The sequence below is a fragment of the Canis lupus genome, chromosome 1, assembly GCF_011100685.1.
Source record: "Canis lupus familiaris isolate Mischka breed German Shepherd chromosome 1, alternate assembly UU_Cfam_GSD_1.0, whole genome shotgun sequence".
NCBI classification, from domain to species: domain Eukaryota; kingdom Metazoa; phylum Chordata; class Mammalia; order Carnivora; family Canidae; genus Canis; species Canis lupus.
The window spans coordinates 31,335,110-31,360,406 of record NC_049222.1 but is presented as its reverse complement, the minus strand read 5'-3'; the positions used below and the strand labels follow the sequence as shown (position 1 = coordinate 31,360,406).

General features: G+C 42.4%; 1 protein-coding gene and 1 long non-coding RNA gene across 39 annotated transcripts in view; one reads left to right on the top strand and one right to left on the bottom strand.

Annotated features, from left to right (window-relative positions):
* ECT2L (epithelial cell transforming 2 like) overlaps window positions 1-25,297 on the bottom strand; it is an 80,215-nt gene that overhangs the window by 12,476 nt on the left and 42,442 nt on the right. For 4 of the 38 annotated variants that reach the window (XR_005353576.1, XM_038526155.1, XM_038526156.1 and 1 more), the window contains exons 9-18: window positions 24,785-24,913; window positions 18,196-18,288; window positions 16,428-16,607; window positions 14,533-14,636; window positions 12,593-12,718; window positions 8,630-8,716; window positions 3,556-3,629; window positions 3,300-3,456; window positions 2,549-2,614; window positions 1,079-1,167 (exon numbers count right to left, since the gene is read on the bottom strand). Coding sequence is in view for 23 of the 38 variants with exons in the window: in XM_038526155.1 (XP_038382083.1) it covers window positions 1,079-1,167; window positions 2,549-2,614; window positions 3,300-3,456; window positions 3,556-3,629; window positions 8,630-8,716; window positions 12,593-12,718; window positions 14,533-14,636; window positions 16,428-16,607; window positions 18,196-18,288; window positions 24,785-24,913 (1,105 nt within the window). In the remaining 15 variants the exon portion in view is untranslated. Of the gene's footprint in view, window positions 1-182; window positions 3,457-3,555; window positions 3,630-5,474; window positions 5,629-8,629; window positions 8,717-11,661; window positions 11,872-12,592; window positions 12,719-14,532; window positions 14,637-16,427; window positions 16,608-18,195; window positions 18,289-24,784; window positions 24,914-25,297 lie in introns of those variants that run through there. The other 34 variants (XR_005353574.1, XR_005353573.1, XR_005353575.1 and 31 more) reach the window with 29 other exon arrangements.
* Window positions 3,929-17,443, top strand: LOC119870739. The gene is made up of 4 exons (XR_005353588.1): window positions 3,929-4,083; window positions 10,752-10,878; window positions 16,375-16,764; window positions 17,242-17,443. It is a non-coding gene; the product is annotated as an uncharacterized LOC119870739 (long non-coding RNA).

The window sequence follows — 25,297 nt, the reverse complement described above, 5'->3', positions numbered from 1 at the left end:
CATTTCTATTGCTACTGAACAAAAACAACAAAACAAAACAAAAACACTATGATAATGAGAAAAGTGACACAATTGTGTCATTTGATTTTCATTTGATTTTTCATTTCTCTAGTCAAGAAAAAGGGGAAAGCCCTGGATTTCTTCCAACCACCCCCCCCCGCCCCCCGCCAACCGACCTACATCTTTGGGAAATATTCACTGAAATATTAATTGAAATAACAGGCAAATCCATTTTTATTTCTTTTATTGGAGCTAGACAAATTAAAGGAGTTGATTTCTCTCCATTTGGTTACTATTTGCTGAGTTGTCATCTTTGCCATTAATATTGAGAACATAGTTTTGCAAACAATTTTCTAAAGCAGGTATCAGCAAATTATGGCCCCATCACTTGTTTTATAAATAAAATTTTACTGTAACACAGCCATGCTCTTTCATTTATGTATTGTACTGTTTATGAAGATTGCATTATTTATGTATCATTATGTTGCTACTTTTGTGCTACAATGAAGTTAGTAGTTGCCACAAAAATCATCTGGCCAACAAGACCTAGGATGTTTACTATCTGACCCTTTACAAAGAAAGTTTGCCGGTCCTTGTTATAGAGGAGGAAAGGGATTGCCAGCTTACAGAAATTAGCACCCCTCCCATCTTTTGTTCTTACACTACTGTGAGCACTGTGCAAAACAGATATGGTGAGACCTCAATATATGGTGGTCTCTTGGTGAGATCTTTTTAATACTAACCTCAGTAACTCTTTGAGGATAATTAACTAGTCTTCTCTTTCTTATAGTTGAGCAAATCACTAGTGTGATACCCACAACACTTGGATCTTCTTTCAGTAGGAAAATGACCATCCTCAGAATTCCTGACTCTACGCAGTTTGTGATTCTGGCAGAGATAATGTATTTTCTCACATTCTATCCAGTTTCTGCCTGGAATGTGAGTAAGGTCATAAAGCACCTTACAATGCTTCAGAGGAATGTGTGTGTTACATTTTCAGTCCAATACATAGATTACTGAATCCCATGTACAAAATGAGCAAGACGTAGTCACAGCCATAGGATAGCTGAATGTTTACCTTAAAGGGAAACTTACTGCCTCATCACAGCAGTGAAGTTGGGCTACATCTTGTACCCTAATCAAATATCTGTTTTCTTCTGATAGAGGCTGTGAAATCAAAAACAAAATTAGAAACATTCATAAATTTGTAGAAAATAAAAAGTTCCACTCCTGCAGAACTGTTCTATATCCCAGAAACTGTGTTGAGTAGAACTCTGTTGAATTATTAAAAAGTGAATATTTTTATTATTGACAAAATGGGTTTTCTTTACAAAGTCCACAGAACTCAGAATGAAAACTATATTTGATGGTGTTGTCCAATTCTTAAAAGTACCAGAAATTATGGTTTTATTTATAAATGCTTTAAATGCTTTCCTAGTATTAAAAAAAAGAGGGGGGGTGGTAGGGAGCATGTAAGAAGGGATCAAGGAAAGGAAAAGAATGGATTGTTAAAAATTCAGAAGCTGGCCCTTGTACTGATTTAACCATGAGAGGATCACTTGGTGTGAACAGTGATTCAGAAGTAAGATCGGGCTCTGTGAGTTCCAAGATTTTGGACTTTTTGTAATCCAGTCAACTCCACTCTCCCTACCAAAATTTGCAGATCTAAATTCAAACAAAATAGCTCCATCTTGTTTCCCCAATTTGACCAAATAAAAATATTTCCAAAAAGTTGGTACCTTAATTCAACATATTTCATATATCGAGTTCCTACTATATGCCAAACATTAGAGGATATAAATCATAGCTCATACCTGATGGAGCTTCAGTCTCATGAACTAAGGAGTGGTAAAAAAAAAAAAAAGTATGACAGAGATCTTCAGGGTGCTGTAGGATACCAAGAAGAGGGGAACTCACAGCTGGAGATGTTGGCAAACTTTACAAGGAAGGTAATGATTGAACTGGATTTTTAAAGGACAAATAGTTTATCCAATAGCATGAGAAAGAAGGCAATTTCAGAGAAGGAAAAGCATGGGCAAAGCACAAGTGTGTGGAGAAAGGCTAATGCAATTGCAGAACTATGAGATGATTTGTGTGATTTGATCATGAAGTGGGAGGCAAGGCAGTAAGAAAGAAGGAAGAGTGGAACCAGATGATATCCTATAGTTAATAACTAACAGAGGACTCTTGAGATTTTTTTCAGATGTCCTCAGTGTACAGAATCCTACACCAGGCACGATATACAGGAAAGTATAAAATAATAGGAGTCATGGCCCCTTTCCCCAAAGGAGGTCATGTTCACAGAAGTACCAATCAAGGAGCTGAGGCTGTAGAAAAGTTATGGGGGAGGGTCAAGTCCACTTGCACTTCTTCTCATATGCATCCTTACAGCTATCAAGGATGTGAAATGTGAAAGCTTGCTGGCACATGGCATGAAGCAGGCATTCAATAGATGTTAGCTGAATCAAAATCTGCATGTCTCCTTTTGCCAATGATGTGAGGTTAAAGTCACGAGCATGAGATGTAATGAGTAGGTCAGAATACGCACCGGGCATCCCCGCACGATTCTCTGTATGTCTGGCAGCTGATCTTTCATCCTGATGTTTTGCTTCATCTAGTAAACAAAGTGATTTTAAGCAAACTAAAATTGGAAAGTTTTTATACATTAAAAACAGGTTTAAAATATTTTATGGCACTTGAGACAGGGCTCAGTATTTTCATAAACTTAATAAGAATCTCAATTTTGTGTCCCCAATGTTTTAAAACAAAGAGGTAAGTGACAAGACTGTATTTACAAAGTATCTTCAGGGCATATATATTATCAGTTTACATTCAGCCCAGATGCCCATGTGATATGCACATCACAACTATATTTTCTGAACGATAGTCCTGTTTTCCAAGATGCCAAATTCTTTCAGAGGATAATTATGATTGCTATAGTTACGGAGGCAGACAAGTTCATTAATAAGAGGTACCTTCAAAAACAAAGGATTTTACTTTTTTCTTTTAGTTATCTAGAAAAATCAATCCAAATATTCAGTTCTTCAAACTTCCATAAAAATAAAAGTTTTATTGCACTTATACAGATACCTGAAAACATTGTCTCCTGTTGTGTGGCTTAGAAAAGCTGCCTTCGTGCTCAAAAATCACTGAACCCAATGGTTTCACATGAAAAGGAGGAAAGACTTTGAAGTAAAGAACACCACGAAAGGATAAGGCATTTCAGGATCTTTGAGTCAGTACCACAAAGCATTGTGACATTTTTAAAGAACATGAACGAACCCTCATCAGCATCCAACCTGATCTATATAACTTTTATATTTTTTGATTTGGTCAATTGCAGTGGTCAAGTCCCCACGGTCAACGTGTTCTGCAGGAGTGTGAAGCCTCAGAGCATAGAGAAGATTAATATATTCTTCGAATCTTCGGGATGGGTACAAAAGCAGCTCTGCGAGGCTGCATAAGGCATAGAAAAGGGAAACCTGGTCGCTCCCTGAAGATCAAAGTGTGCCCTGTCCTTGGGCCACCCCCACTGTGTGCTCCCTCAGAACTTACCTCAGCATTTTGGTAGCAATGGTCTTATCATGCCTCTTCAGGAAAGCACAGAATGCTGGTATCATTTCTCTGCACTAAAGGTGAGCATTATGTCAAAAATTTGCTCTGTAATACGGTTGAAAAGCCTTCTGTTCCACCAGGCAAGCATGATCTATGAAGCACTCAAAGCAGAAGGGCAGCAAGTACATCTAACCAAAGTATTATTAGTACTATTGGTGCTTCCTAATATACTAAGTGCAGTGTATTAATTTTATCCGAAATTACCCTATTCGGTGAACTTAATTTTTTTTTATTTTTTATTTATGATAGTCACACAGAGAGAGAGAGAGAGAGAGAGAGAGAGAGAGAGAGTGGCAGAGACACAGGCAGAGGGAGAAGCAGGCTCCATGCACCGGGAGCCCGACGTGGGATTCAACCCCGGGTCTCCAGGATCGCGCCCTGGGCCAAAGGCAGGCGCCAAACCGCTGTGCCACCCAGGGATCCCCTATTCGGTGAACTTAGTACAGACAAAATGAACTCTGCAATCAGGTAGGTCTGGATTAAAATCAAAAATCTAATTTAATTCTCTTTAATTCTACATGACCCCGTCAAGTTATTTAACTTCTCCGAGCCTTGGTCTTACATGGATATCCTAGCTAACTCTTGTGGTGATGAGGGGGAAAATCCTATCCACAGAGTACTTGTCAGGCAGTAAATGCTGTCTCCACAGTAAAAAGCTATTAATAGTATTCACTGTCATACTGCTGTTAACTGTGTTTTCCATAGTAACTGTGCTAAATGTCTGCCTTAAATAGTTTTCATTCATCACCATTAGAGCACTCAGGAAATCACCTCATTTTTCTCAGTACATATGTGCCAAAAGATGCCCGTAATGCTAATTTCTAGAAGTCAAATATACACTGGTTGTAATATTAATAGCTAACATTTACTGAGTACTTACTTCTCTGCATGCCCCACGCTGCTAAAAGAGACACATTATTATCCCTGACTATACAATTTTGGCATCAATTTGTTTACAATATTATGTGACACTTTGTCCCCATTCTTGTCCTAAAGGTTGGGTCTATGAAATTGCCTTATTCATAAACCTTTCACATAATTCTGTTGTCCAGCAGTATTTAAACTCCCTAATGGAGCAAGAAGAATACTGCAAAGAAGATGTCTGAGGTCAGGACTTGTTCAAAGGCCCTCCAGTTGCCAGGCCTTCCCCCCAGGGCCTCAGAATGGATGGGTGAACACAGCCAAAGTGCATGTAGTAGACACTGGCAGCAGCGGAAGGTACCCTCACCTGCTGCACTTTTGATACAAATTGGGGAGGGAAGAAAGAGACACCTCACTGCCATCAGAAGAGATCCCAACAAGAGCAGCGCATGACACAGAAGGGAGCTGCATATCCCCGCTCAGCCCACGGACAGCTTAAGTCACGACAGGAAGATCGTTCATAACGAACTCTCAAGGAGTGGAAGACCAAGAAATTCCTTGCTTCAGAGTGAAATTTCACAAACTGGGCCTCTTTATTCTGAGAAACATGGAATATTAATTCCTCTTCTCCATCAGAGAGTTGAACTTGTCAAGGCCGCAGAGGGCTGTGCGGGCAGAGTAGAATCCGGGCTCTCGGTCTCGTCCCTACCTAAGTGTTAAATGTTTTTCTCTCACTGAACCAAGGGTACCTGGGGCGGGGGAAAGCCTGGCAATCTGTAGGATCCGTTCGGTCCAACAGCCAGTTCCTAGGTCCTGCTGTATCACGCACTGTGCGAACCCTCAGGGACACAAGATTAGATAAGTCCGGGTCCCTGGCCTCAAAGACCTCACGGCGAACTGGAAGCTAGGAGTGGGGAAGAAGTCTTTCTTAGGAATTCTAGTCCTTTGGATTGCACACGAAACTCCCTTTCAAGCTCGGATGGCAACTCCAGCATTACCTTCTCCGTAGTTCTCAGAACAACCGGGTAACTGTTGAAGGAATTGGTCTATGTGTTCAACTGGCTTCCAAACTTGAGGAATATTTCCGCCACGCAGTGGGCTGGGCCCCATTCCTGCAGCCTGTCTCTCAGGTGGTCTAGAAACTGCCTGCCCCTGCCGGGCGAGAAAAGCGTGCCTGGGACGTGCCGGCGGGACAACCCCGAAACGTAGGAGGTGCCCCGCGGTCGAGGTGCGCCGGCAGGGCTGCGGCGGGGCTGCGGGCCTCGGGGCGGGTCCCGTCCTCCTGATTCCCGCGGCGGTTGCTGCAGGTGGCCTGGGAGGCGCCCCCGCCGCGCCCCGCCCGCGCCCCCCGCGCCCCCGCCCGCGCCCCCGCCCCCGCCCAGGCCCGGGCTGGGCCGCCGCCGTCCTCTGCCTCTGCTGGGCCCGCGCGGGGAGGGGCGCGAGCAGCTCCTCTGTGGCCCGCGGGCGCTCGTCGGCCGGAGCCCGCCTTGGGGTCCCCGGCTCAGGACCCTGCGGACCTGGCCCCGGCAGTCCTTCGTTCTCCTTCCCTTCGCTCAGCCAGACGCCGCGATGAAGAGCCGGCCAGGCAGCCCCCCTTCCTCCCGCCTTGGGCGCCAGCGGGACCCCGACAGGACCCGGCCGAGCCCCAGGCTGGCAGCGGGGCGGGCCCGCGAGGCGGGCGGGGGCGGGGGCGGGGGCGGGGGCGGGGGCCGCTCCCCGGGCGCGCAGCCCCGCGGCCGCAGGGCTCCGGGAAGGGCCAAGGCCGAGCCTCCCGACGGCTTCTGGAACACGGAGGCGTGGCTGCCTCGGACGGCAGAAGGACTCTTTGAAAGAAACACCTCTTCGGGGCTTACCTGTTGAGACTTAACATCTGCACAACGTCCGAGAAGAGGGCCCGGACGCGGGCCGCACGGAGAAGCGCCCTTGCGTAGACGCCTCTCCGGATTGCAGGTCTCCACTAGGTGCCCTGCCCCAGAGGGGCTCCCGGACCGCTCTCCACCGCTTCCCAGCGGGTCGGTGCGGAGGCAGGCGGAACCCCCAGGCACACAGGATGCCTCCCCGGGCGACAGTCTCAGAGGAGGCGGAGAACCGAGGGGCCGCCCTTGGGCTCTGCAGTACGCGCCGTGGAAGGGGCCCGGACCGGGCACCGTCGAGGACCCGGGACCACTGCCCGCCCCTCATCAGGCCAGCGATCGCCCTCGCGGAGACGGGACTGAGTCTCGGCCCCTGAGAGCCGACTGCGGCCCCCGTTTACCCACCTCCCCCCCCCCCCCCGCCCCACTGTCCATCTGTCGGTGACGTGGGCTCGGTGCTGACCACACGTGGTGCGAGCACAGTCCTGCCTTCACGGCAGTGACCGTCCAGTGAGGAAGCCTTTGGGTTGTGCCCTCTCTCGACTGCTTTCCTATTTCTTTTCCCCCATGTTTTATTGATTTATACCGTTGTATTGATTATTCTGCAGACGGCAGCACTGACATGAGCCAGCCCTCTCATTAACAACTAACCCGCTTCTCAGAGGCATCTATGAAACACAAAACTCATGCACTTCTTTCAGCATTTAGGAAAAAGGACCCTAAAATGGAACTGAATGCATCTGGCTAGGTTGCCAAATGTTATCTACGTTTGAAAGTCCTGTTTTATCCTTTAATGCAGAGGGAAAAGTCATTCACTGGCGTAAAGAAATTCCACACCCTATTATTATGTATGCCATTTACACATATGGGGCAACTAATGTTCAGTACTGGGAATAGGTTAATTCTTTTTCTTTTATCTGTACTTTTCAAAAACTGAAAAATGAGTATCTTTACAACAGAAAACAATTATAATATTTAAATTTTAGAATTGTAATGGCCTTATATTTGAACTTAGAACACAATTTTTCCCCTCCAACCCTAGTATGCCCCAAACTGCCCCAAATAAAATATGACAATACTAAGTGTAATAATGTGAACTTCACCCAAAACAAATCATACCATAAATTCATGAACCAAAATTAAAATGTAAAAGTAATTTAGGAGAAAATTCCAAAAACTCACTCTATGGAATACTATAAACACACTGTTTTCAGCTAAGTGTTACCTAATGAATTAGAAAAATAAAAATAAAACATTTGTATCCCACCTGGCAGCTGTCTTGGAACCCATATTACTTTTTTTTGCATACATTTAAAAAAATTTTTGGAGTCTTCCAATATTTGTAATCATTTTGAATTAAGGCTTCAGTTGCCAAACCTTTCCTTGTTGTCTTAAAACCAACGTCAGGTGTTATGACCAGTAGCGGGATGAGACAATGTTCTTCATGGCACCATGTGAATGTGAACCCCCTGTCTGTAGTGAATCCTGGGGGTGGATCTGAGGGTGCACCAGTGCCCACGCCACAAGGTCCACGCCTTCACCACCTGTAGCAGGTGGATTCACCCAGCGTACAGAGGCGCTGGGGTAGGAGCTCCAGGGCTGAGCTCCAGACCACGGAATTCAAGTTTCTTTCTCCCCTGTCCCCCGGCTGTCTGACCTTAGGGAAGCGATTTAAGTGTTCTTACTGGAGTTCCTCGTCTACAAAACGTGGTTGCTAATGTCTACCTTAAAGGATTCTGAGAACGAAAATATGATGATGAATTTGTGAATGTGTGATGAAGAAAGGCAAAAAGGTGTGCACGTACTGCATGTCAGGGCAGGACAGAACAAGCTTTGGCCTGTCTGCAGCCTCCTCCACATACTACCTTTTATAAACAGAAGGACTGGGCCCTCAAAGTTATATTGATTATCCTCAGACTAGAACTCAGACCACCAGCTAGGAGGTGTTAGAAATTGTGACCCTTTATGTCCATGTGCCATTTCTTTAAATTCTGTCCTCGTGTTATATTAGAAAGCAGAGTAGCACAGAGACAGCTCTTACCCCCAAGATGTTACACTGCCATCCTCTTAGTTTGACTTCTCAGACCAAGACTTTCTCAAAAGAAAAATCTACCCAGTGGATTCCCTGAATTATATTTAGGTTTTTAAAATTCCCCTTAAGGGAAACTTTCAAGAAAAAAAGAACTAATCAGAATAAAGACTGAAGGGTTTTGTTTGTTTGTTTGTTTGTTTGTTCCCTTGTCTTTTTCTTTTGGTCAGGAGCAAAGCAAATGGAAAATTCTGTGTAGTGATCGGCTTACCAGTTTAACCAGCATCTCCAAGTTTGGATCGTTTTTGCTGAGACTTGATTTTGTGTCCTGAGGGCTGTCTTCTATAACATTTCTTTCCTGAGAATTAAATGCAGACTTGATTATGTGGGGGCAGACCTTGGGATGTCTGAATGCCCAGGGGGTGCTGTGCCCACAGGAGGCCTCCAACAGCTAGCTGCCTGCCTTCAACGCCACTGTACCCCAGACAAAATTAATTAAGCACTTGACAAATTTGATGCCTCTCTTAAATTAAAGCTTATGTTTAAAAAAAAATAACCTTTAGCTTCCTAAAAATGACATTACACTTGAGAAATGAAATTCAGGAAAACCCCCTTCTCCCTTGGGGGGCAGGAGAGTGACACGGCTCCTCAGCAGCTCCTCCAAGGCTCCCGAAATCCCACACACTCCAGGCTTCTGCCTCATTCTGCTCTGTCACTTGTCAGTTGAGGGCACATGGCTTATCTTATGTTTAAAATTGCCAGAAGAAAAAGCTCACAGCACTTTGTAAAATCCACTTCTTTTTTTAATCTAATAAAAATGTGTCAGAAACAGTTCACATGCTCTCTCTGGACCTGTTCCCACATTTAAATATAGCTTAATTATTTTTTCACTTTCTTTGTTAGTTGTTCTTGTAGCTTCCATATAAATTAGCACATTAAAAAAATACCAAACAAACCAGTCCTGGATGCGTGGGTGGCTCAGTCTTGGTTAAGCCACTGGCTCTTGGTTTCCACTCAGATCATGATCTCAGGGTCATGAGATGGAGATTGCGTCAGGCTCTGCACTGTGCATGGAGCCTGCTTAAGATTCTCTCTCTCTCTCTCTTCCTTCCCCCCTACCCCTTGGCTCTATCTCTCTCGAAAAATAAAAATAAAAAAATAAAATATAAAATAAAATAAAGTAAAATAAAAAATAGTCCCACCTGCTGCCTGCAGGGTCCACTCTAACAGGGGAACAATAGCCCTGCGTTGGTGGTGAGAGCTAATGGGTGATTCCTGGCCACACTGCTGCCCTTCCTGGTGGAAGATAAAAGTACTCATGGTAACCCCTTGAGATCTAGGGGTGAGACTTGAAAAAAAACATCAATTTACAGCCGAGACTTGTTTTATTCCCTTACTCCCTCAGGCAAAATGGAGTTTTTAGTTAGTATCTGTAGCTGTTCTTTACGGCTGCCTGAAGCCTTTTGTCAGAGCCCCAGGGCCCAAGCCGCAGGCAGCCAGCTCCTGCCTGGGGGGCAGGAGGACCCCCTGAGCCTGAGCAATGCGCAGCTGCCCCAGAGTCTCCCCCACCCTTTCTCTTCCCTGCTCTGTGGCTGTCCCGTCAGCCTGCCGTTCACTGACACATATGCTGGGCGGTGGGGATCTACTTTGAATTTTGATAAAATCATTCAGTTTCTGCGAAAGAAACACATTCTCTTCTTTCAGAATAAATCTTGGTGCTGGTGACTTATAGAGAGGCATGAAAACTTCAAGTAGCCCGTGGTGACACTGGCTGTTGTATGGGTAGAAGTGGCTGCAGACATGAAATGAAAATTAAATTCAAACTGGCCCAAGAGTAAGAGGACCTAAATAGTACAGAATCGAACGTGGATCTCACAGGTCAGGGAGACAGCCGGGTCTAGGACGCCATCCTATTGTACGGGTTCACAGGAGTGCTGAGCCCCTCAGCTCAGGTGTTGGCCTGGCCCCTTAGACCACCCCGGTTAGGTGGAACTTGCTCACTCCTACTGGGGCTTCATTTCACCTCTGGCTCAGCAGCAGCTATTTTTATTAAATATAAAGTTTTCTTTGTGGATAGGAAATTAATTTGGGGGAAAAAAGGAAATTAATTTGGCATAGTAATTTTGTTTGAATCTAAAAATAGCAAGTTTTTTCATTGTATACAATCCATCTAGGTTTTTAAAAAATTTTAGCCTTCTTTTTTTTTTGGAAAGAGAAGGGGGAAGAGCAAAGAGAGAGAATCTCAGGCAGGCTCCACACCCAGCACAGAGCTCCATCTCACCACCTGATCATGACCTGAGCCAAAATCAAGAGTCGGACACTTAACTGGCTGAGACACCCAGGAGCCCCTAAGACTATTTCTAAAAATATTTCATCCCTTATTTTATTTTCAGGTGTGAATTCAGAAGAAGTAACAGGAACAACAAACTTGGCACATTTATAAAGGAACCATTATTTTGGGCTGGTGAGTCTTTGCCTTGGATCTCTCCGTGACATATAAGGCAGACCTCTACTTACATGGTAAGAATTTTCCTAGCTTGCTTGCCTTGTCCAGATACATCCTAGTTACTGCTGATACTTCTCCCAGAAGTCATTCAGCTGCCTGAATTAGGGGCCCGAAATAGTTGTGAAAATGACAGATACAGCTCAAGAACAGCTCTGATTCTGGCTGTAGCCTGTCGCCATGGTTATACAGTATCAGTGTAAACACTATAGCTACACAAAACCAGGAGTGACAACTGATGAGGCAGTAGTGGATAGGTAGGATCTGATGGGCAGATAGTAGGTAAGTAGGTAGACAGACAGACAGACAGACACACACATATACATCTATCTGGGCAGAGTCTGGGCCTTCTGGGTGGAAGGTATGCCCTGTCTGGTCTTGCCTTCAGACATAGCTCCATGTGTGTGTGTCTGGTCCTGGATTTGGCAGGCACATCCAAATCCCTCTTACAGAATTCCCTATGGAAGGGTCTTTAAAACAATTCTCTCAGAAGCAATTACTTTTCATTTCTGTGCCTGTGAGGAAATGCTCCAAGTGACCATTGTAGGTGTTAGAGTTTCCAGAGATGGTTTTCATCTATTGTCACGTCTTTCAAATGTAAAATAAACACTTCAGGGGGTGCCTGGGTGGCCCAGTGGGGTAAGCATCTGCCTTAGGCTCAAGTCATGATCCCAGAATCCCAGATTGAGCCCCAAATCGGGCTCCCTGCTCAGCGGGAAGCCTGCTTCTCCCTCTTCCTCTGCCCTTGCCCCGCTTCATGCTCTCTGTCATAAATAAATAAATAAAAACATACATACATACATCTTTAAAAAAGAAACACTTTAGAAGAGGAAGCACTGGTCATTTTGTCCCCATCGCTTCCTTCAAGTTTCCTTGCTTCAAAGATGAACATTTCTGGAGTCTGTATGTCTGGCCTTGGGGGTGACAGCTTTGTTCTCAGGAAGAATGGTGGGTGGAAGAACTCCAGTGATGTTTCCACAGGTCGGGGATGATGCAGATGTTGTAAGGGCCTTGGAAGAATTTGGAACCCACGTGATGTGGTTGCATGTTGAGCATCCTCTTTAGTGAAGCAAGGGAAAGTGAGTGGTACTAGAATCCTGAGAGCTGTTGTTCAAAGGCTTTCCAAAGGCTGAAGGATGGATGGAGATAACATCCACCTTTTGGGGAGACTAAAACCCAAGAACCTCAGAGGATAATAGCTGCTATAATAAGGCAAAAGGCCTCTGAAAAGCAGAAGAGAAATCTGGATACTCATTTTGGTGTTCCCGCCCCCTCTCGCACATCCTGCTAATAGGCACCAGTCATGCCACATCTTCTGCTTCTGTGCAGACTTTATCTACCTCAAAGCAATGACTGTGGGCAGCCCCGGTGTGTCCTAGTTTCACCAAAAAAGTGTCCTGGGCTGCAAATGAAAACAGTTTCTCTTTAGTCTGTCCCAGGACTCCACTGGGTGAGCTGCATGATGCAAACTGCTGACTCTTCTCCTGTGCCTGGACGGTGCCACTCCGGTAGATGTGCGTGCCTTCCGCTTTCAAGGGGCTTAAATGTCACTCTTGTTATGAAACTACAAAACACCCTTTTTAATAATAATCCATGAAAGGGAAGTTCTTAGGGGAAATGACAAGTTGAAAGCTTTCCAAGTAGAATTACCCTTATTGTTTATGGATTTCTTAACCACATGTGTCTAATGTACAGGGAAATAATGGCTTAAAATTGCAGCAATAACTTTACCTTTGGGAGTAAACTGAACGCTGCCTTTGGGTCACATTTTGTCGGAATAACATTTTCTTCAAGATCCTGGCTCCCTTTACCACATTTCTTCAGCAGAAAATCTGACAAAAATTCCAGAGGTTTGTCCTAAAAAAATCCACCCCCCCAACACCAAAAGAAAAAAAAGAGATAATTTCTGATTAAAACATTCATCTGGAATACGGACCAATACAAGTGCAGCAGGAAAGAGAACATATTTTTGGTAGTGTCGTCTTCTTTCTATCTAATTAAGAGGCTAGAAAGCAAAGTATTATTCGATTAAAGTCTAAAAATGGGTTGTAGTTATTCCCGATTCTCTTATTGTCACAATCCAGTTAGGATGTCAAGGTCTTGCAGGAGGGTCTCAAGATCTTTGGAACCACGTGGCCCAAGGTGGCCCAGGTCAGCACCAAGGCCACTCGGGGAACGGGGGTCCTGCTGTCTCTGGGGGGATGAGGGATGTAGCAGCAGGATGACCAGGCACAACAGACTAGGACACCTCCACATCCTGTTTCCTCTCAGGCTACCAGTGTGAGCACCCATGAAATTACATCATACAAGATGATTTTAAAATAATTCGTTTGGCAGTAAGTACACTGAAATTAGAGTAAACACGTTTAGTAATTCTTTAGTCTTTCAGGAGACAGGGCAAGATCTTCTAAGACCTCAGGGTCATCCCTGTGAACATCCCTAATCAATGTATCAGCAAAGCCCCCCTGCCACCCAGGGGGTGGGGGAGGCTGTACTTGGTGGGCTGCCAGTGGGTAGCTAGAAAGTGAGAAGCTGGGTCTTCAGAGAAGACAAATCGTGGCTAACGGCAGCTTCTCGGACTCCGCACTCTGCACGGCTGACTCTGGAGATGCCAGCTGCTGACCCAGACAGCCAACTTGAAACCAGGGCAGACCCACGTACAAAGGCAATGTTAAGTTTACCCACAGAGTAGAATTGCTATAGAAGAAGAGAAGGATTGAGAATCTTTCGTGGAGAACTAAAGACCTTGTATATATAGCATCATTATGTTAATACCACCACCCCCCCCACCCCCCACCCCCGTCGTCCTGTCCTGCTCTCAATTTGCCCAGCCCACAGCTGCATAGCTCATGGTCCTAGAGCCTCGCCATTGTCTCGAGGCAGACAGGGGGCCTGTAAACTCTCCTATTTCCTGATGTGTGGACTGACTTTTCTGGGAGAGTAGCCAAGATTGGCTTCTTTTTTTTTTTTAAATATATTTTTAATTTTTATTTATTTATGATAGTCACAGAGAGAGAGAGAGAGAGAGAGGGGCAGAGAGAGAAGCAGGCTCCATGCACCGGGAGCCCGATGTGGGATTCGATCCCGGGTCTCCAGGATCGCGCCCTGGGCCAAAGGCAGGCGCCAAACCGCTGCGCCACCCAGGGATCCCCAAGATTGGCTTCTGATAAAAATGCTTCTTCACACTTTCCCCATGCCTGCCCCCAAACTATTGATTTATTTATTCCTTTTCTTTCGCATTCTCTTTCTCTTCCCCTCTCAGCCAGCCTTCTTTGCCTTTCATCTTTTTCCATCTGATTTCATGCTTTCTTGGTTTTCCTATCATACTATTAATTGTTTAAACCGTTGAGTAATGTTTATGTGAAACATAAAGCCACTAACATGTTGTTTAAAGAAGTCACTTCCGACTGAAATTAATCACGAGACAGAAAACAATGCATGGTGTAATGAAGTTTTAAATAACCTAGAAGATGTTCCCACTTGTCTATTTCCTATATATAATACATCTTGGGCCCAGAATTTCTCAGTGACTGACCTGATGTAATTTCTCAGGGAAATTGTGCCTCCAAAGGAGTACCCCCCACACACATACACACACACAAATAAGAGCAAACTAAAAATGTATTTAGTGTTGGGTTTTTAAAGTTTATGTTCTTCAAAAAAACACTTACAGAATTATCTTTTGAAAGTTCCATCAATCCATCAGCCAGAGCTTGTGAAATTTCTTGGTTATCCAGAATGTTAGCCATATTCATGTTGTCAAAAGTAAATTGCCCTGTAAATATATAAAGCCATATGCCTCGTAATTAATTTATGTAGGAGATGTGATCAAGAAGAAAACAACTCAGTCCTCACAGGTGCTTTTTAGTAGATAAAAAATGTGAAGAATAAAAATTAAAATTCTATTATGCCATGGGAATTATCCACCATGATAAAATATAAATTGAGCAAGAGTAACTAAATGTAAAACATATGCAAAAGTACCTACCCTGGTAAGGCTGATATTAAATAGAATCTATAAATTGGACAATAAGGAGAGAAGATGTGAACATAAACCTTTTAAGTTTAAATTTTAGATTCTCAATCCCACCAAAACTTCCTCCTCCCTCCCCTGTATGTTTGTGCTCAAGTACATAAATACTTTAAGTCTACAGCAAATAATATACATCTGTAGTTACATAGACATGTTTTATAGTTTTTTAATATTTTGAACAATGTGCATTTATATGCAAATAATTTTATTCCATTTAAATTCTCATAGCTTACAAATAAATATCATCAAAAAAATACTTCTATCGGGCAGCCTGGGTGGCTAGGCAGTTTAGCGCTGCCTTCAGCCCAGGGCCTGATCCTGAAGGCCTGGGACCGAGTCCCACGTCGGGGTCCCTGCATGGAGCCTGCTTCTCCCTCTGCCTGTGTCTCTGCCTCTCTCTCTCCTCTCTGTGTTTCTCCTGAATAAATAAATAAAATATTTAAAAAAATAAAAATAGAAAAGGAAAAAAGAATTCCTTAAAAAAAAAATACTTCTATCTTGAAAAAGCTAATTTTTCCTGCTTTTCTCTTTGGTCCTTGGTATCTATGAAAAAACAAAAACAAAAACAAAAACAGGAGAAATAATGTCTCCCGATTTATATTCTTATGACCATTTTTAAATATTGGTTGAACATCTGCTAAATGTGGTCAAGTGGATAGTATATCAAACCATGAAGACAACTCCCTGTTTTGGAGGCATTTATGTAAAGCAATGCAGAACATAAATTGACATAAAATATATCCATGCATACTTGTGTGCTATAGCTCTTGTGTAGACAGAAATTGTGGCAATAGGACCTTAATAATAAGTAGGGCAGGGAGGGAAGAAGGAAGCGAGGCATAACTATTAATGACTTGATTTTGAGGGCATTTTAGTCAGATGGGAAGAGTTAAGGATAAATTGAATAGGTAATAAAAATGGGGGGTCCTTTGCGCAGATGATAAATAAACAAAACAAAAAAAAACTTCATTATAATGAATGGACTGATTTAGGGGAAGATCTGGTTGACACAGAATATGGTTTCCAAGACTCTAGTGTGATAAATAAGTCATGAGTAGGGAGTGCAAATGGGATGATAAATTCAGTGATGTCCAACAGGCTCAACAGAGGACCATAGAGCCCATCACCAAATCGAGTATTTTATATGGAAAATACACAAAACAACATTGTAGAACAATTTAAGTAATGGGCGCTGTGTCTAAGAATACCTGAACTTTTAGAGCAAATTGTGGTGGGAAAAGGGGCAGAGCCCTCTGGGTTAGCAAACCCTCAGAGTTTGGTCCAGGTTAACAACTGACTGGCATGGCATTAAGACGGTCCTATTTAAAATGAACTAGCTTCCCCATTTTGAAGATGAATATTTTTGCTCTCAGTGGATATTCACTACATTTGAAAGGAGATATGAAAAACAAAGGAAATAAAGTTTTACTACACAGGTATAAAAGACTTTTGCTTCCTAACCTTGTATTATCCACTCTAGATCCGGAACCACCTTCGTGATGAACCTGCAACAGAAGCAGCACGAGCTCTTACCTATTATCCTGGCACTGATATTCTTCTGCAACTCCTTGAAGAGAGGACTCAACTGCTTCCTTACTGATTTCAAGGTGTCTTCCAGAAAGTCTGTGACACGGGACCACGTGTACAGCTTTGATTCGCTGAAGTAGATGGAACATGGAGCCCTTTCCGGTCGTCCCAGCCAATCACTGAGAACTGACATTATTTTCTCCTTTTATTATTGTGGGCTGGAGCTCAGATGAAAGAATTCTTCATGTTTATGGTACAACAAAAACTTATTTGTATTTATAGTAGGCATGTTATCCTTTCTCATTAGAAGACTAAGATAAACACCCATTGTCTGCTTTCCAAGGTAAAATTCGAAGCTCAGGAAGGACACAGTGAATAATTTCAAATGCCTATCTCTTCTTTGATAGGTAGGGTCGACATATTATATTTGAAAAAAAAATTAAGTAGCTTCTGGATTTGTATATCAGGAAGCAGAGTAGGCAAGAAGGTGATGCTTTTACTTTACATCCCAAAATGAACATACAAGACAACCCCACTCTGCCCAGTTTCCCCACCATGTTCTCCAAAGTCATCTTGGGCTAGCTGGCCCTGTGGCTTTCTTACTTCACATCCAGCTGCTCTCTCTCTCTCTGAACATCTCTACATGACTGTAGTGGGTGCTTAAGGAAGCTCTCTCGTTGGAACATCAATTACTAAATGATGCTGTGGCATGTTAAATCTGATTTTCTGTCCTCACTGGATAGACAGTCTCATTTGATTCACCTTCCCCCATTTTTGTTGATAAACATGTACAACTCTTTCTAATGTATTTTTCCTGAAGAAAACTATGAAGAAGAGAGGGAAAAGGAAGATGAACAGAAGGAAGAGAAGACAGAGGGGTAAAGGAAGAAGGCTGCTCCATCCAGAACAGTGTTTGCACTGAGCTCCACCCCGCAAGGCTGCCATCCTCTCTGCACGAGGCCCATTGAGCTATCACTTAGTAATGTGACTATGTAACTACAATAAACAAGTGGCTTCTGCTATCAGGTCAATGCTCTTTTCGTAGATACATGGACTCTTTTCCCTTACAGGTTTCCAATCATGCCGGTTCCCCCAGGCTTGAAACTCCCTTGACATTTGGGATTAGAGACATCATGCTTTATATGGTTTCAATGTGGCCCCAAACCCCGTGTAATAGGAGGCCAGGGAGTTTTAAAGGGAGAATTGTCCCTGCCACTTTAGCAGAGCAATGTGGATCTCTTTGTTGGTCAGCCAATGTTACATCTGCATTTAATATTTGCAGCTTCAATTTCTAAATGAAACTTTGCTGTCAGCTCTATATTTTATCTTTGTGTTTCCTCTCAGATAATGCAATTGAATTGGAACCTGAGCAAGCCCCTTCACCATCTCTTTATAGTTGTGATTCTCATTTCCAAATGAAACCATATTGATCATATCTCCCTAAGAAAAATTATTCTTTGTACTTATTATTCCTCTAGACCAGCAACTATACATCTTTAACTATTAAAAATGATGTTTTCAACAGAGTTTGTGTACATCATGGTTTGAAGCAAATATTTACAATAAATAATCCCTTTCTAAGCAAATGAAATGACAGTGGGCAGTAGGAAATGACACAGTTTGGGTAGTGACAGCATTCCTTTAGAGAAGGAATGGAAGGCAGTAAGTGACATGGGCCAGAAGGCTTATTATTATTAGCTGTGCTTTGTCTTTTGGTGACCTAGGAACAGGCGGATGTCACTGGGCACCGTGCTCAGTCCCCATATACACTTACTGTGTTGGTAAGAGCCTGTTGCAATTCCCGTTGGGGCAGTAAAGAACGTGCCAGTTAGCTGAGACAGCTGGGAAAGAACTTGTATTCCTGCCTCTGCAGAGTCAAAAATACTTTCATTAGCTTACTCGTAGGTTTTGCCTTGGAACAGTTAAGTATTACTTAGGAGTGCTAAGCTGGCTAGGAATGGCTGCTAGGATTTCTCATCTTCAATTCAAATCCCTCATGAAACACTTTATAGCTTGCCCCTCAATGCCTAAGTCCAAACAATTGATGAGGACTGAACTGCTGGAGAGACAGGGCATGAAGGTGGACCTGGTGCTTATTTTTCAAGGTGGAATACTCAGGCCAAAGGACTGAAGAGTTTACATATCTTTTCTTTTCTTCTTAAGGATTTTATTTATTTATTCATGAGAGACACAAAGAGAGAGGCAGAGACATAGGCAGAGGGAGAAGCAAGCTCCATGCAGGGGACTGTTGCGGCACTCCATCCCAGGACCCTGGGATCACGCCCTAAGCCAAAGGCAGACACTCAACCACTGAGCTATCCAGGCATCCCTACTTATATTTTCTAAAATAGTCTGACTCAAAGGAGAAATCTTATTATAAGAGGAGAGATTTAAAACGGTTGAAACTGTTAAACATGAGGTCAAAATTTAGTGTGGCATTAATTTCATCCCTTCTTCAGGGACACAGCATAAAGATTGAATTCAGGATATAGAATGAATTACTTTGAGTGAAACTAAGATATTGGGTTATGTATTTTAATTCTTTGTGGCCTAAGAATAAACAATTACTCCAAATTGTGTGGAACAAGGTGGCAGTAGATGAAAGAAAGGTGGGGATGTCTCTCATTTACCAGGGTCTAATCTTTTAACTGGCAAATGGATCAATGAATTGAATGATGTCCGTAGGTATACCTACATATATGTAGTCGATTGATTTCAACAAAGATGCAAATGGAATGCCCTGAGAAAAGGACAGTCTTTATAAGGAATGGTGTTGGAAAAGTTAGATATCCATACATAAGAAATCCCACAAAACTGCAACTCATACTTCTAATGCTATATAAGACAAGCATATAAATCAATGCATTAGAAATCTAAAAGTCAAAAAAAAAAAAAGAAAGAAATCTAAAAGTCAAATTATAATTTAGAAATTATTTATTTCTAAGGGATGCCTGGGTGGCTCAGAGGTTGAGTGTCTGCCTTCAGCTCAGGGTGCAATCCTAGGGTCTGGGATCAAGTCCTACATCGGGCTCCCTGCATGGAGTCTGCTTCTCCCTCTGCCTATGTTTCTACCTCTCTTTCTCTGTTCCTCATGAATAAATAAATAAAATATTTAAAAAGAAAAGGAATTATTTATTTCTCAAATAAAGAAATCTTGTGAACTTTAGTTAGGTAGAGAGTTTTCAGATATGACACTGAAAACATAATCCATAGAAGAAAAAAATAGATATATTTGACTTCACAAAAATTAAGAACTTCATCTCTTCAAAACAGACTATTTAGAGGAAACATAAGTCACAGAGTGGGAGAAAATATTTGTAAGTTATTTTTCTAGAATATATAAAGTTTTCAATAAGAAAATAAATGGCCTAATTTTTAAAATGAGCAAAAGACTTGAACAGACATTGCACCAAGGAAGACCAATGAATGGCAAATAAGCACATGAAAAGATGTTCAGCATCATCAGTCATTAGGAAAATGCAAATTAAAGCCACAATGAGATATTACTGCATATCCACTCAAAGGGCTAAAATTAAGAAGACTATGTACCCAGTGTGGGGGTACTATGCAACTAGAGTTCTCATACATTGCTAGTGGAAATGTAAAATTGTACAACCACTTTGGAAAATAGTTTAGCCATTGTTTAAAAAGTTAACACCTGTCATCTGACCCAACCATTTTACTCCTAGGTATTTATCCAAGAGAAGTAAGAGCATATGTTCACACATATGTTCATAGGAAATTTATGCATAAGACCCAGGAACTGGAAATAACTCAAATATCTATCAACAGGTGACTGAATAAACAAATTGTGGTATATACATAGAATGTAATAATTCCCAGCAATAAAAAAAAACCCAATGAGCCATTGATACAGGCATCAAACAGATGAATCTAAAATAATTCTTCTGAGTGAAAGAAGCTTGACAAAGAATGCACAGTGTATGATTCCATTTATAGAAAATTCCATAAAATACAAGCTAATACATTGTGAAAGAAAGTAGATCAGTGTTTGATTCAGGATGTGGGTGGGGAGAAGCAGGAGGGAAAAACTACAGTGGCATGAGGAAAATTTGGGAGGTAGTGAATATGTTCATTATCTTGATTATTTTATGGTTTCACAGGATATGTAGACCTATGTCAAAACTTATCCAAGTGTGGGCAGCCCAGGTGGCTCAGTGGTTTGGTGCCACCTTCAGCCCAGGGCATGATCCTGGAGACCTGGGATGGAGTCCCGTATCGGGCTCTCTGCATGGAGCCTGCTTCTCTCTCTGCCTCTCTCTTTCTCTCTTTCTATGTGTGTCTCATGAATAAACGAATAAAAATCTAAAAAAAAAAAAAAAACTTATCCAAGTGCATGCTTTAAACATCTATAGTTTATTGTATGTCATTTATATCTTTGTAAAGCTGCTTGAAAAAAATTTTTAAGACTTTATTTATTTTATTACTTATTTTAGAGAGTGAGCAGGTGGAGGGAGGGGCAGAGAGAGAGAGAGAGAGAGAGAGGGAGAGACCATCTCAAGCAGACTCCCTGCTGAGTATGTAGCCTGGCAGTGTGGAATCAATCTCACAACCTTGGGATCATGACCTGAGCCAAAACCAAGAATTGGGTGCTTAACCGTATGAGCCACCCTGGCAGCCCTTTAAAATTTTCAAATAATGTCCCCAAAAAACAAATTTTAGGTTTTTGGCTTATGAAGTAACTGGGTGAATGATATCTTAATTGAGGAATCCTAGGGAAGGGGTTGGTTTGGTGCTAGGGAGGCAAATAAGAGTTTTAGATGCATTAACTCTGAGATGCCTCCTAGATGCACGAACCCAACATTCTTAAGTAGATGTCAGGTAGGAGCTAGCTATGAGTCTCAGCTCAGAGATCTCAGAGCCAGAAGCATACATTTGGGAGTCTTGAATTCATAGATCAGATTCAGAGCGGGACTGGATGAGGTTGTCTATGCGAAGAGTGTGGCTGTGGAAAGGTTGAAGAATTTTCAGAGAAGGAGGAGCCAGCAAAGGAGATGGACAAGAGCCCACTGGCCTAAGAGGCAATTCTGGGAGACGGTGGTGTTAGGGAAATCCAGAGAAGAAGATGAGCTTCCAGGAGCAGTGTCTATCTGCATGAAATGCTGCTGAGGTCAGAGCAAGGTGAGCATGGAAGAAGGACCATTGGATTTGGGCATGTGGAAGTGCTTAGAGTCTCCCACAGGCAACTATAGTAGAGAGAAAGAGACCATTTGGAAGAGCTTGAGGAGTGAGTGAGGGGTGAGGAAGGTAAAGTTGTCAGCATAAACCAGTGGTTCCCAAAGCATGCCTTGGAGCAGCAGCACCTGGGAACTTATTAGAAATGCAAATTCTCAGGCCCCATGCCACAACTACTAAGAAATGCTAGGATGAGACCCAGCCGTGTGTACTTTAATAAACTTTCTAGGTGATTAAAATACATATTAACATTTGAGAATCATTAGTTTAGTCAGCATATAGGTGTATATAGGTAAGTATATAGAAATGAGGGAAAGTTCATGGTCTCTTTCTCTTTTTTTAAGCACAGGAGCTGCTACTACAGGTAGCATCCTGATGTGATAGGGATGACTCAGTAAAGAAGGAGGAATTGAGGCTGTTGGAGAGCATTGTGAGAATGTGGCGGTGAGGAGGTGAAAGGAAGTGGTATACAGAGTTCAAGTCAGTGCTTGATCTCTGATTTGAATGGAGCTGTTTCTTCCATTGTGACAGAAGGGAAGACAGAGAATGAAGGTTAAGAGGTGGAGTAGGTGGTGGATTTGGTGGTGGGAGGGAAATGTGGGAGTTTTCTCAGGGCAGTAAAAGGTGAGGTCAACAGCTGAGAGAGGTTCGTGAAAGATCGACAAGGAGAAGGGATGATACACAGTCATCTCAAAGAGTGGGGAAAGGAATTTACCAACAGAAGGTGGTAGGACCGCTTCTCAGTGCTGCAATCCCATTGATATTTTTGCCATCAAAGTCAAGGTAGATTACTAAGAATAGCTGTAGTACTGTTTTCAACAGGCTTTAACTGCTTTAGGGCAGGCAGGCATAGATTATACAGATGATGGCATTTAAGGAGCACAGAAATTTAGCCCGAGAAAAACAAAGAAGTTCAGATTCTTTGCAAGAGAGTAATGACAATGATGAACCTTTAAATCCAAATTTCACAAGGATGGAACCGAGGATGAAGGCACGGTAATAGGGTGAAAAAGTGGGAGCGTGTGCGTTGGTAGTCTTAAGGCAAAGAGCTGATAGAGTAGAAATGTTTGGAACATGGATGTTTGGATTATTTAGTACCTAATTTGGAAGTGGTACTCAGAGAGAAAAATGCTGGAGATCAAGCATTCAGAGGCTACACAGTTACTGGGGGTGACAAGCTCCAGAGTGATGTGTGAGGTGGCACAAAAGAGACTTTTGGACTGAGAAGCCAAGGTCTTTTCACTGAATCAGGGTCTTGATGGCTCGTCTAGGTGGAAATTACGCTTGACGAGGAGTTCAGGAATGATTTGGGGGCCATGATGGTGGTGAGAGATTTACCGTTGGGTTACCATTAAGTTTCACTGGAGACAATTTTTTGTCACCAAATTTATTGTTCTTTCCTCCTTTTGCCCTTATTCTCAATGTCTTTCAAGGTCACCTTTCAATGCCTTACTTTCTCAAATCCTCTTTTACTCCAGTTTAAAAATTTGCTTTGCAGGGCACCTGGCTGGCTCAGTTGGTGAAGCATGCAACTCTTAATCTTCGAGTTGTAAGTTGGATCCCTGTGTTGGGTGTAAAGATTACTTAAAATCTTTTTTAAAAATGCTCTTATTATAAAAGTAATACTAGTTCATTACAGAAAATAGGGACAGATAAGAGATTTTTAATAAAAGGAAAGAAAAGTCACGTACCTATCTAACTATTGTTAACACCTTGGTATACATCCTTCCAAACCCTTTTCTATACACTGCTACCCTTCCTCTCTCACACACACACACAGGTTTTATTTTATTTTATTTATTTTTTTATTTATGATAGTCACACAGAGAGAGAGGCAGAGAGAGAAGCAGGCTCCATGCACCGGGAGCCCGACATGGGACTCGATCCCAGGTCTCCAAGATCGCGCCCGGGGCCAAAGGCAGGCGCCAAACTGCTGCGCCACCCAGGGTTCCCACACACAGGTTTTAAACAAGGAATCACACCATCCGTATTCTGATTTCAAAAGCAGAAAATCTGCAAAACCCATCTGGAGATAAATGCTGTTAATAATTTTGTTATACTTCCTCCTAGATTTTTCTAGGTATAGTTTAGTTAAGATTACACAATTATCATAACCATGTAAAAAAATCACAGTATTTTGTAATTCGTTTTCTTTTAAACCCCTTTCCATCCTTTTGTTTTTCCCTTTACCCCGGTTGAAACCTGTCAGGAGCATGCTTGGCATGTATGAATAGTTCAGTGAAATCTGAGGATTAGAAGGAACTTTAAAAGTCAGAGTTCCCTAAGGAATGGGTAATAAGAAACTGTTTGAGAAAATTTAATTATATACTCCCTCTGCCTTGCTCTGCTTGGCATTAAAAAAAAAAAAAAAAAAAAAGGCCCATGAGTGTAGAGCTTTTATTTAATAGCTGTCTAAAAAGTGAATTTGTCCTAATGTTTCTAAAGTTTCTCTTCATGTTAAAATCAACTTTGAATTATAATGACTGGTATGAGACAGATGGGCACCTAAAATTCTATCAGCAACCTCCAGGATCAGCAATCAGTCTCATTTTTAGCAAGCACTTCATCTGGTTTTAATATTCAAATATTATTTAAACATTTCTATTATTTATTTTTATTGTAAGTATTTTTATAAATACAGTTATTGTAACTATTTACATTATTTTGATATTCACAAGACCTGTCAGGTAAAGTACTATTATCCTTATGAGGAAACAGAGGTTTACAAACTTGCCCAAGGCCACATGGCTAAAGTGGTGTGAGTGGGATTCAAGTCCAAGGTCCTTGGTCACAAGTTCATGCTCACTCCTTCCAGGTTCAGAACATAGCAGGGAGACTTTTCTCAGACCAACTGATTATGGTTTCAGCATTTCCCCCTCTATAGAGGAGGCTGATTTTACTGTATTTTCCAGAAGAGATACCGGTAGTATTCTTGGCTGGCTCTTGCCACTAGTGACTTCATTCTGCAGGGACAGGTTACTCTGACCATTAACCTCAGCTCTTTGCCCCCTAAATACCTGAGTATGTGAGGTGTGAGAGAGAAAGAAGGAGTAAAATGTGACTGAATCATTTGAATTGAAACATTCACAACATATTACTAAGGAAGGCCATGACCACTGCCATTTATTTATTTATTTATTTATTTACCACTGCCTTTTAAAACTGACCTGATGCTCCAAGTGGTACAAAGAGGTCCACATGACCCCCTTCTTCTTCAGGGGCCACATAGCTTCCTAACTTCTCCCAGAAGTCTCTCACTTCAGGCCTCAGTAAATTTTTAATACCAATTTTATAACCTGAGGAAGAACTCAAAATGTCATATTAGTTTATAACATTATCATGAACAGAAACTCTTAGCACTCTGTGAAAATGCAATCACAATTCAAAAAGCCAGTGACTGCTGGTAAGACTCAGATCTGGAGGGAGCCTCTGCTTCAGTGGTGCACCATATCGGGGCCACAGGAGGACTCCGACGTGACCATAATCTCCTTCACATTTTGGGCTTATTGGACACGGCGCATTTAGATTTAGGACATTGTCTCTCTGCCATCACTGTGCAGCAAGGTGCATTGCCAGGCTAACAGCAGGGTTTAGGGTAAATGGCCAGTCAAGTCCTGGGATTTTTGCAACCAAGGTCCAAAGTAAGGTGTCAATCAAAAAATAAGTCATTCAGAATAGAA